At 36.0% G+C, this 13,330-nt stretch overlaps 1 protein-coding gene across 1 annotated transcript; it reads right to left on the minus strand.

Moving 5' to 3' along the window:
• Positions 1–435: 435 nt before the first annotated feature.
• Positions 436–8,654, minus strand: LOC113238927 (LIM domain-binding protein 2). The gene is made up of 6 exons (XM_026475777.1): positions 8,423–8,654; positions 7,578–7,750; positions 5,683–5,883; positions 4,816–4,939; positions 4,023–4,141; positions 436–3,204 (listed from the first exon to the last, which is right to left on the minus strand). Exons 1-6 carry the CDS (start codon positions 8,652–8,654, stop codon positions 3,040–3,042), a joined length of 1,014 nt encoding a protein of 337 aa, XP_026331562.1. The 3' UTR covers positions 436–3,039.
• Between the last annotated feature and the right edge of the window lie 4,676 nt (positions 8,655–13,330).

Genomic DNA, 13,330 nt, shown 5'->3' on the forward strand with positions numbered 1-13,330 from the left:
TGCTAGTGTTGAGCAGATATATCGATAGAGATATCGATATTTAGAACGCCTTCGAATTAAACGCTGCAGTGGTTTACAGCCGCACGTTTGTAACGCTTCAGCAATTTTTAGTTCACTAATTGTGGCGTTGCATCTGCGCTTCTAAATGTTATATGAAAAAAAATATAGTATATATATTTGTATTTATTTGCCGATTTTCTATCTATTGATTAGTAATTCTTCATACACCAACCTCTTTTTTCTGTGATTTATATAACTACTTCCATCCAAAGGTTGTCTGGCAGAAATCGCTTAAAGCGATAAGGCCGCCAATTTTACCACTGCTTATTTTTAATTTAATTGTATGGTATTTCTTTACGTTTTAGGTGTACAATAATTAAATTTGTATTGTATTGTATGAAAATTAATAGCGCCGTGACTACAACGCCACAGTGGTGCCACTGTAATGCTTCTATAAGCATCAGATTTGAAGCCGCCCTTATTCAGTTTCGATGCACAGAAAACAAAATCGATGCATCGAAAATAAATATCAATCGAATGTAATTCCAAAAAATTGAGAACTATATTCGATATTTCTAAAATTTACGAAAACGTGATCATTTTAAAAGTTGTCGTTGTCATTTTAAAAATACGTTCGAAAATTTCTAAAATTTCAAAATTGGTTATCTTTAGGAGTACCGCTAAAATATGTTGAGATACCGCAAAATTTGCAATAGTTCACAGATTAGCATTGTACAAAATTTTTACAATATTACACAGGGCATCTTACAAAACGTAATCGCCGTGCTAGTGCTGCGACTGTATCGATAAAATATATCGATGAATCGAATACGATACTGCTGAATAATAAAATTAACAAAAATAAATTTAATTAACTTTTCACATAGTCTATCAAATTGTTTTTATTTTTCAATAGACAATACAAACAAACAAATACTATGAATAAATAGTATGTCCACTATCCATTGTGTCAAAATTATATTCAGAATACTATTAACTAAGCTGCTATAATTACTGTTGTAATATAACAAAATTTACAACTGCATTTGTTTTTTAAATTATTTAATTGTTTACATAAATAACCGAAAATTTCAACGTCAATGTTTCCTACAGTAATCTCATTTATTTACAAATAAAAAAGTGCTTTATTTATAATAATGTCGTACCTATTCAATTCCATATGGTACAGTCTAGAGCTCTTCAAGCTTGCCACTAAACTTTCGACCGTCCTTATCGCAAGTGTTGAAATTAAATCATAAGTGTCTAGCTTGACGTGGCTTGACCCTGTACAAATTTTAATTTACTTTTCTTCAATTATAAAACAAAAACATTTTATGCAAAATTGATAGTCAATATTAATAGATACATTTCACTAAAAAAAATCAATCTTGCGTCGTTTACTGTGCACTAAGGCCTGGCACCCATTGGGTGGACGGCTTGGCATGGGATTCTTCGGCACACTGACGACAATTATGTCACGGTATCCTTAAGCATACTGTCATGATATCGTGCTCGAGCCTATCGTCTTTTCAATCAGTCGCAACGTTCCTGGTTTATTACTAATTGATTTTTAAAAATGGTAGATTAAATGTTAGTACTGCTCATAGCAGTTCTTGCTAAGAATAAAATGAAAATTATATTCCTAGAAGAAGATTTTAGTGACCTTTGGAGGGCTGCCGAAACATCTCTCTGGAGGCTGCCGGCACGGTATCCCCAAAGTTACTGGCGCCTTGTTTTTGTAGCTACGACCATTATCATTGAAATTTCAACTATAAGATTATAACGTTAAGGTACATTACTATTCGTCATCTAAATAATCCTCTGCCATGCATTTCGGTCAGTGGGCGTCGAGCCCAAACATTTGCGGAACGGAGCATTATAATCTATGGAAATATACGCTATAGACACGGCGTCTGCGACGCTGCGTTCGAATGATCTTTTATAGTGTTTTAACGCTGCCCGTCTACCATAACGGCATCGACACTATGGCCGCGTTGCTCAACTCTAAATTTGGTTGCAGTGGCGACGATTGATAATACTGCCAACAACACGTACTAATCTAACAACACGTACTAATCTCGTAACTGTTGTGAAAGCAGCAGCTATAACTCGTTTCCCATTTCATTTACATAAAAAAAGTTTTATTATACTTGTGATGACATTTCAATTCCAATAAAATTTGATACATTGATAATCGATACTACAACGTCACAGCACTATTATTGTTTTGTAAAATACCATATTATCATCATCGAAACGTCCCTATTCCGGCAATAGTTGCACTGCTATAGACATCAATTTTGTCGATAATTTTATCGATAAATTGTCAACGGTTACCACGGCATCATAAGTTGGTCAAAAATAGATCTTAAGACGAGTGTAATTTAGTATTATCTTTATATACAAAATCTCTTAATATTTCCTAACTGCCTGGTACTTAGAAACACATTTATATAGAACAGAAAAATAGACAAATAATATAAAGAATGGTGACATTATATATAATTTTTTTACACTAAAAATACCCGAGCGATATCGATAATCGATAAAGACGTCGCAGCACTATAAAAGTCTGAGAAACACCACAATCGCACTTATTGAAATTGTTGATCACTAATGAAAATCATCGACATTGCACTATCGACAAGTCCCATCACTATCGACTTATTTGTTTTATCTTTCAATTTGCATCCGTGTTGGCAAAATGCATTGGTTAAAAGGCATATTATTGTTTCTCTCCGGGTTTCATTGTAATTGTTCAGAAATAGTACGAGTAAACGGTAAATTCCATTATAGTAATTGTACCAGGCGAGTATACGAGTAGGTATCATTTTCATATTGTTCAATTGTGGTTCCTGTACCAGGAGAGCATAAGTTGCCAAGACAATCGTATTTATTTATCTCGATAGATTCCCTCGCGCCATTTGGATAGCGCGTATCTAAATTTTCGATAGTGCGGCAATAAATCGATGATGTATCTCATTTTGTTTCGATAATTTCATGTCATCGTGTACCAGGACAGCACAAGTTGGTCGTAGATCAGTGCGTGGCGGGCGGTGTTTTGGCGGGTGAGGCGGGGGGTGGCGCTGGCCAATCACCGGCGTCGCCCTCATATTGGGTGTTCTCTAGACGGGTGATCAGACGTTCGTCCTCGTCGCCAAACTCGCCACCCATTAGAGATGGCTCGCCCACTACCATTACGTCCTGGAACAAAAATGTTAAAGATTAAAAAGTTAATAATGTCAAGTTCTTAGTTTTTTAAATATTTACCAACGTTTCTAGTTTACAGGTCCCATGGTCACGGTTAACTGAGATAGTAAAGTCCTCAACCGGTTATGTCCAATATTAATGCAAACTGCTACGTTTTAATTGCTTTAAATTTAAACATGTATAGAAAGACCATCCATATTATGGCAAGGTCGCTAGTTCGTGTTCTGTAAAGTCTATTGGAGTGCTTATCCAATATTACATATTTAATCATGATAAAAATCAATATTATATTTGTAATGTGTAACTTTATTGAATGTCATGATGTTTTGACCACCATGATATTCAATTGTTTTTGTGAAATTATTCTAGTTTGTTGTAATTATTAATACAACGATCGAAAACTTAGAAAAAATTCCTTGGATCCGTCCTTACGAATTTTTCTATGTGCAGCAAGCACATCTTCTGCAGATCTTTGTTTTTTTCAAAAGATCTGTGTGAAATCATCTATTTCTTCACTCAGCCAGGTACCTTTACAGCTACCAGCAGCTGACTAGAGATGGCTCATTAGTTGGCATAGATCTGGTACGGTTTGCTGGAAAATGATGGTTCGAAACCATGGATCGATGGAATTTTTTCTGTGTTCGTCAATCTTTGTATTAATTAATACTTTATTTTCAAATTATGTTATATCTAAAATAAAGAAGGAAAATACCTGAAGTACACTTTTCTAAAAACAAGACCTGCATTCGTTTGTGGATTGTACTAGTTTTCCGCTAAATCTGCCGGTTTGTGTTCAATGAGAGGTTAGTTACCTGGCTGGCGAGGCTGAAGTTGGGTCCGGGCGATCTCTTTTTGGCCGGCGCTGGGGGCGCGGCGTTGGCGCCTGCGCTGCCTTTGCGCTTGCGGCGCTTACTTGCTGGGCGTTGCGACTCTGCAACGACAGAACATGAATATCATAAAATTGCAATTTTAGCAAAATTTTAAAATTTCAAAGCCATTTTGCAAACTCAAAATTTTGCTATTGCCATTTTAGAAAAACGGGTAAAACTATAGAGGTGGATTCATGGTGCATTCTATTGCATGAGTAATAAATAATGTCACATGACTGTTATATAGCAGAATATATTAAATTAGGGTTCGAAGTGTTATGAACATTGATAATTATCATGGTAATTATCACGATAATTATGTATGAATGAATGAATTTATAAAAAAATTTGATATTATTTATATAATTTATTGGAACGATAAAATGCTACCGCCTGCAATATCGTGCCATGTTTGTATCAGAGATAATATATCCAAACGTGTCAAATGTCAATATCAAAAAAAGTAACAAACAAAATCTTTGTCCCAAAAATTTTCCTTCGTGTTTATTTGATTTTCTCACTATTTGTCATTGTTACTTAAAAATTAAACAGAAAAACTATTAATCAGCATGAATAATTATCAGATAATTATGATCATAATTATCAGATAATTATAATCATAATTATCGGGTAATTATCAAAGAAAATTATTATAATCGAAATTCTTGAGTATAAAATACATAAAATTAAACTTAAAAATCTATGTAATTGTTATAAAAGTAAGTACCGGGCTTACCGGGAGGTGCGACCATTCGCTGCCACTTCTGGAATAGCGTTGTTTTGAGGCAGTCGCGAGGAGACAGCGCGTACGCCTTATGCCGCGACATTAGCTCTTGCATTGGCTCTAAAATCACGCATAACTGGAAAACAGAGAAGACATTTAAGTTATGACGAATGTCCTTAACTAAAGAGTCTTACTATATATGAGTAAGCACTTGTTTTACTAATCTAATATCACTAATATCATTGAATAAAAAAGTTAAGAGAAACGTCACTCTACGCCCCGCACATTGTTACGACATTAACGGAACGGCAACAAAGGCTGTCAGCGAGCCGTTCGTTAAAGACGACTTTGTGTTTTGAACATACAAATACAAGACTTGTATTACAATGTTGGAAAGTGTAAGTACTTCATAGGTAATTTATATATTTATCATAATTAAAAAGTATTACTTAGAAAGTATTATTTTGCATTACCTAAATTATGTAATGTGGATTATAGGTTTAGTTTTAGTTTAGTATAATCATAGGTTTAGTCTATTAGTTTCCCAAAGTGGTCCCTGCCGCCTCCCAGAGGAAAAGTCCTAGGGTGACGGTAAGGGCCTCGGAAGCAATTGGGGGGCGTTGATGCTGTCTAGGGTGTGCTACCGCATTAGAAAAAAAACCTGAATTATCTATATAAAGTACCTACACTACAATTCTTTTTATCCCCGCGATTTTTTGTGTTAAGTTAATATAAACAATACGTGTTTTCATTTCTTTTTTGTGGTGGCGGGCTTAGAAGTTTTTTTTTTTGTATCTTACCTAAGTGGGTAATGCGCCAAAAAGGTTGGAAATTTGGTCTAAAAGTACGAGAGCGACATAAATCGTAAGAATTTCTTACCCGCAAATAATTAAGTGTAGAATTAGTGATGCCCTGCCGTGTGATGTTCTTAGATAGCTGGTCCAGAGCCGCGTGGTCAGGCGGGTGGACCGCCTGTCGAGGTATGAGCTCCCGATGCGTCCTTACTGCCATGTGCCACGATTTGATCCGCATGAGATCATCGAATGTGAATTCCAGGATTAACCTTCCTTCTGTGCACACCTGGAAAATGGAAGAGAGGAAATTTGAATTAGTTAAAAGTTGCCATTGATATTACCCTGTATCGCGGGCAGTGTTGACAGACTTTTGATATTCGCCCAAGCCAGAGTTGCCAATGTTCATTATTTAAAATCCCTAAAAATCAAAGAAAGCAGAGTTCCTATTCTCTAATTCACCACATGTAGAAAAACACAAACGAGTTGTTTGAAATTGTTCCTATTCAAAATTCCCCATCAAGTTTGTAAATCCCCAGACATTTATTAAGTAGCCTAAATATCGCCGAATTGCTAATCGTTTTTTTGTCGAAATAACCAAATGGTGAAAAATTGCCTAATCAGCGATTTTGATGCAAATTGGAATCAATCTGACCGGGCAGTCTCGAAATCATGTCAAAAGTTTCCGATCGGCCAGTTGTGAATCGCAATTATGCGTCTCGACTCGGAAAAGACGCAGTTTCCGATTGGGAGAGGCAATCAAAATCAAGCTGCTGGCACCACTGATCGCGGGTGCCATCGACACACACATAAACAACCACAAATTACACCCAAACTCACGAGAGCAACAAATGTTAATCACACAAATATTTCTTCCGGGCCGGCAATCAAACTCAGGACCTCTGCATAGCAGACCAGGATACTAACCGTTCGGTCACAGTGGCAGTTATATTTAGTATTTTACTCTGGTTCAGACTGTCTTTCAAGTTAGCCGTTAGTTGAAATTGACAATCCATCTGCCTATTTTATTTCGTGCTGTACGGTTCTGGTTTTCAATTAAATTAAACCCCTTTACACGGTCAATCTATCGCGCGTGGTCAGGAACGTCCAGAATTGTGCACGAGAAAGCAGTAGAGCTCCTTGTGAAAGATTTCGTCCGTCCGTTCGTCTAGCGTTCCGGTTCTTGAAGGGTAAGGGTGCTGGTGAAATTACAGGCACATGGGACTTGTCAACTTGTCTCAGGGTCTCATTTTCGTCGCGAGGTAACACGTGACGTTTTTACGAGTAATTTTGCGCCTTAAAGATAACACACGTGACGTAAATTTTGTACATAAATTCTCGGCTTGGAGTTAACACAAGAGACGTATATACGTAATTTTTTTTGTTCAATTCGCGTCTTGGAGACAACAAACGAAACGTAACTTATGAGAGTAAATTCGCGGCTCAGAGATAACACGTGTAACGTCATTTTTGTATACAAATTGTCGCCTTGAAGATAACACACGCAACGTAATTTTTAAATAGACAGGTTAGAGATATCACACGTGACGAAATTTTTGTAATTTTGTTGCTAGGAGATAGCATCTGTAACGTAAATTTTGTGTGAATTCGTGGCTTGGAGGTAGCACACATAACGTAAGTTTTATGTGTAAATATGTGGCTTGAAGATAAAATACGTGACATGATTTTATAGATAAATTCACATCTTGGAGATAACATGTGTGACGTCATTTTTGTGAGAAATTTCGTTGCTTGGAGATAGCATACGTAACTTAAATTTTGTGTGTAAATTCACGTCTTGGAGATAACATGTGTGACGTTATTTTTATCAGTAATTTCACGGCTTGGAGATAAACCTAGTGATGTAATGTTTACGAGTAATTTTTGTCTTTGTGCACATGCCTAGCTTGCAGAAAACAGCAGTAATTGTCATCTAATATCTAAAATATGGTACCAGGCTAGTAGAACTCAATAGAAGTGTACCTTAGTGAACATGGGCTTGCCGTGATGCGTCACCATGGTGCAATGGTCACAATCCAATGTGATGCTAGTGTTGTGGAAGGATTCTTTTGGTTGACGCATCGTGTAGTACAACTCTGACACCCCGCCTTCGTATATGCTCCGGAAGTACCGGGGTATCAGCGTCCTTCCTATCGCTGAAAATGAGAAAATTTTAATATTAAAATTTAGTAATTCTAAGGAGTGACTGAGTGGATAGCAAGACAGGAAACGAGACGTAGGTAAAGGTCGACCGAGGAAAAGATGGAAAGACACTTTTATAAAGAAAGCTGGACATTATTTAGGTGTGCATCGTGGTTCTCAACGTCGGGCGACATGGAAATAAATGCTCATTTATATTTCTTAAAAAAAAAAATACAGTTGCACGCTCCATAACTAGCTTTGTGGATTCTTTATTTGAAAGTAATGCAAATATTTCCGAGTATGTTTGAGAACATTAGGTACTATAAACCATAAATGACATTAGCGACTGTCAGTTTCTTATCTGTAACCATCGAGTATATAACCAGAGACAAATAAGGGCCATCCATCCAGGCAAATGGACCTTATATCTTATTATCTTAAATTCAACAATTGTTTGGAACATAGTCTGTCTGTCTGTGAATGTTCTCGTCTATAGATTCAAGTCGTTGGCGATAGCGTTCAAAGCACGCTGCCTAGGGACGCCTTTGACGCGAGCGCTGCAGCTGCACTTCGAAATATTGTATGAAAATTTGTCATGAGCTGCCAACTGGCATAAAGTCTGTAGGTGGTGCTATAATAGAAAGAAAGCATAAGTCTATAAGAAATTAAAGGGCAATACAACTTACTATATCTCTTAGGACCATCTTCTAAGCAAAAAGTGAGCGTGAGCGTCGCGTCGTCCTCGAAGAACTCTGTCGCGAACGCGTCCCACCATAGATTATCGGACTCCTGAAATTGAATATAGAATATTTTTAATTCTTGAGATATTCCGCTGTGTGGCGTGCAAGTCGATGCAAAACACGGTGTAAAAAATTTAATTTTAAGTTTGATAATCAGTGGCAAAAAGATTGTCAACATTTGGATTAGTATTGGACATAGAGAATGGAAAAAAATAAGTATTGGACTTATTATTTATTTTTAAATGACGTATACATATATAATTTTTTTTTTAATACAACTTTTGGGGCGTAAGTAGTTAAAATTTTTAGTCTTTCAGAACAGGCTAGTGAATCTAAGTAAAATTAGCCATACTGCCATTATCTTAGATATTATTTTTTCTTCAATAAATTAATTTTCTGACACTTGTTTGCGGGAAATCATTATGCCTTTCCGGGGGTTTTTGAAACTCCTGAGATGGTAAAGTTATTAACAATTTTTTTTAAACAACTGACTTCTCCGTGTCTAGGCGACGAAAAAGTCGACGATTATTTCTTCTTTCGTTATTAAATTAAGGTAATATCAGATATTATAGCTATTATTGTTCAACTTAGTCATAATCCACAATTACAAATAAAAATTTTTGTTAAGTGTAAATGCTTTCGAATCACCTTGACAGATGGCGTTGGTGTCGCGACGTAAACAAACTTAGTTATATTCAAAACGGATAGATGGCGGTAGCTGTATGAAAATAACTACCCAGTGCGCTGTTTACGAAAGATGAATTAATCAATCATTCGGCCAAAGCGTAGTTAGCGCTTTTCAGTTAAAACTAGTATTTTTTTAGCATCAGACAGAAATGTTGGGTCTTTTATCAAGCAACATTTCATTCAGTAATTTTTTCTATACTCCGTCCAACCATTTAGTTAACATTTGCCATTTGCATACCCCCGAAGTTCCGTAATTATTGACATACAACCATAGACAAAAAATGCAATACTTTCTGTACTCCTTTATTTTTTAATTTTAGTGAAGCGATGTACTCTTTAGCTCCGATGTCTATCGAGTCAACAGATTATGTAACGAAGATTATTCGAGTTTATAAATTTTGGTACCTGTCTAAGGGTCGTATTCCAGAACTCTACTCAATACTGAAGTCAGGACTTGAGTATTGCAGTGAGCACTGAAAATCATACTCAAGTCCTTGCCATTAGGGTCGTATTTCCAGTGCTTGAAATCATACTCAAGTCTGCTCAAATCCTGACTTGAGCATTGAGTAGAGTTCTGGAATACGACCCTAATAAATTATAATGAAATGAAATTAATTATAGTCGGATTCTTCTCCATATGAACGGGAATCATCACTTGAATCCTCAATTATTAATTCTTGTACACAAATTGTCAAACGCAACATCACGATCCCAATTGGACAATATCTTATTTTTTGAACTCGCTCACATTCACGATTAAAACTACTTCATAAATAAAATCGATTGTTATAAAAAATCGAATCAGAAACGCATAAGGACATCGCTACACTGATTACAATTCGAGCTATCAAAAGTTAAATAAATGGTATTTCAGACAGTGGGCACACTATATGGACATGTAAATATGTCCATATAGTGTGCCCACTGTCTGAAATAAATTCATTAATTTCGTTTCAAAAGCCAAAGGGTTTTAATAAATTCCGTGAGAAAAAAAAAAAATGTTTACTACCTTTATAGATAAAAAATTGTTATAATATTATAATAACTCATCGTCAACCCATATATACGTTCCACAGCCAGGCATGGGTCTCCGCTCTGGTGAGAGTTTAGGCCATAGTCGACTACGTTGGCGGACAGTGACCTAACCTTCCAGCTATGACTGGCCTGGTTTTAATAACCATTATAAATTAAATGACAAATTGTCATCTTTGCATACTTAATCTATTTCAAAGACCAATAAATAATCTAAAGAATCAGAGCTTCCAAATATTAAACGGAAAGTTATTATAAAATAAAATAACATAACAGGTTATTTTAGATGCACTATTTACACTTTACTATGTATATTATTATTGTCAATGTATAACTTTACTCGTAGTCGTTATATTTTTGCTTTCAAATAACTTAATCCCTCTCGTTGGTTCTGACTGAAAACCAGCGCCTTAGGAAACTTTGGCATATGCTGAGTCAGCGCCGTTTCACTGCTATGACAATCATGTTTTGTTTTTTTCTTTTATGCTTAATCTGTATTTGTGTTATATCAGTGAATAAAGTGTTTATCTATCTATCTATCTAACATTTTTTGTATCATTTGAAAATGTCATTTGTCATAAATTCTGACGATGTTTTCCTTAACTGTAATTTGTTGACTAGAGAAAAATGTTTACAATCACTGCTTCTTTGTTTACACTTTTTCTGATTTTTGATCAGAAAAAGTGTAAATTTACGAAGTATATTATATAGTAAAATTTTAACCAGAATTAGTAAAAAAATTCTCCTTTTGGGATCCTAAATTGATTTAATTTTATTCCACAAAACCCCACTGGCGTAGTACTATCTACGCAGTAGCACTGACAAAATATCTGACTGAGTAAACATTAAATCAAAGTTTAGGATCGCCAACAGTGGGGAAATGTGGAACATATCCGTAAGCGACATCTTGTGAGAGATTTATGAACCTTCTTACTCAGCCTGACTATTAACTATTAACTGTAGTTCAAATAATGCTGGTATAAAAAATAATACAATAATAGGCCAGACACCCACAGCAATTACTTGATCTCAAAGTAAGAAATGTAAAGTCAACAGCACACATTTTTGTTCGAAAATCTTCTACAGTGCAACGAAAGATACGTCAATCTACTACTACCTTGATATGCGTTGACTGTACTATGAGTACCAGAGCAAACGGAATCCACTCTAAGGCACTTCCCAAAATTTCCAGACCAAAACAAAATTAGAACAGTGTTAATTTTTCAAATTGGTCCAACTAGGACTTCGTTATCCAGTGCCTACAGTGCAAACCATAGGGTTACCAAGGTACAAAAATACAAAAAAAAACATTTATAACCATTGACACATAGATTGTCATTACGAACTTGTATTATATCAAAGTTCAAAATTATCAAAATTAATTATCAAAATTATCAAGAATTATTATCTTTGATAATTATCTTTATAATTATCTGATAATTTAATTTATCCATGCTGATTCATAGTTTCGTCTCTTTAATTTTTGAATAATAATGAGAAAACTAAATAAACACCTTAGAGGATGGAAAAAATAAAGGAAATAATCAGAAAGAAAAATCTTTGGGAAAACGATTTAGTCTGTCACTTCTAAGATTGACATTTGACACGTTTGGATACGTCTCAGGCCATGTACTCTCCTTCTCTATCCGATATCTGTCCGCTACAACTACTGTCAAATGAGTAATACGCGGCTAAATTAGAAAGATGCATAATACGAATGAAGCGTCTTACTTTACAATGTCTTAATGTGATCGAGTATAACTTATTTGACAATTATTGTTTCGGACAAATGTAGAACGGGGAACGAGAGCAGTTAGTGACAATTATGACTTGGAACCTTCGTCTACAGGGTCGTTTGTAAACATCGAGTATATAACCAGAAATAAAGACGAAAATATGTCATTTCATTTGTTTGAAAACTATTCTGCTAAATCATTACGGTGACAACTGCGCTCCGATTGGCCAGCTAGAAATCGAAACAATTGAGGGGTGTCGTCAATTGAGTCACTTCAAATCGTTTAACTTGAGCTTTGCTATAATGGATGAAAATTGCAAAATTACATATTTAATTACCGATGAAAGTGAGTCCGTTTCTTTTATAATTAGATCTTTTGCTGTTTTTCTCACACCACCGAATGGAACAGCCCCCCATAACTAGAGATATTATCTTTATTACAATAAATACAGAATATTTTTGAAATATACGGAGACGTACACACAGGTCAGTTGTTGGCGCTGCACTATTTCAGATTTCTAATTTTTCCATCCTCTAAGTATAAAGGTCTATCCACACATATCCGGGCCGTGCCCGAGTCGTGGACGGGCCGTGCTCCGTCAGGGGTTCAAAAAATACCGTTGCGTATATTTTGTATGAACTTGTTCACACATGACCGTGTCCGAGCCGGCGCGCCGGGACGGGCCCGCAGTTCATACAAACTAGGACGCCCCGTCCACGTCCCGGGCACGGCCCTGATGTGTGTGGATAGTCCTTTAGGGCCATTTCTCTGATGAGTTGCCAGAGACGAATGGCCCTTATTTCGTCTTTATTTCTGGTTACATACTAGAAGTTTGTTAAACACGAACAACTTCGCAGGACTATATTACTAACATCATAAAAAACAACGTTTGTTCCATCACTATAAACAAAACATAATGAGTGCTGGCTGCGGTGAGAAGGTTATTCAAAAATCACTCACTAGATGCCACTAACGGCTACGAATGCCGAAAGTCAGTACGATGATCTATAACAAAATAACAGGAGAATTTCGACAGCTCGGTAACTGCACCCGTGGCTCAGAAGGTTAGAGCAATGCTACTGTGCAGCATGGAAGTGGGTTCAAGTCCCACCGGGTCCACCTTTAAGGGTGACAAATTAGGGAATTAATCCATTTTATTGAATGTTACAGTGTTCGATCTCTGTATTCATAATCAAAATATAATGAATTTGCCAAAAGATGAAATTTTAAGTTATTCTTGTACTATCTGACATTTTTACCGGACTTCAAAAATGAGGAAGTTTCCAATTCGACTGTTTTTCCAATTTTTTTTATGCGTCCTTCCCGACGATCCTCGCACCCTGCGTTTTGCATGAAACTGGCATTTACGCAAGCGCTTTCCTTTGTTATTTGCACAGAG

The sequence above is a fragment of the Hyposmocoma kahamanoa genome, unplaced genomic scaffold (genome assembly GCF_003589595.1).
Source record: "Hyposmocoma kahamanoa isolate Upper Pololo Valley unplaced genomic scaffold, ASM358959v1 98902, whole genome shotgun sequence".
Lineage (NCBI taxonomy): Eukaryota > Metazoa > Arthropoda > Insecta > Lepidoptera > Cosmopterigidae > Hyposmocoma > Hyposmocoma kahamanoa.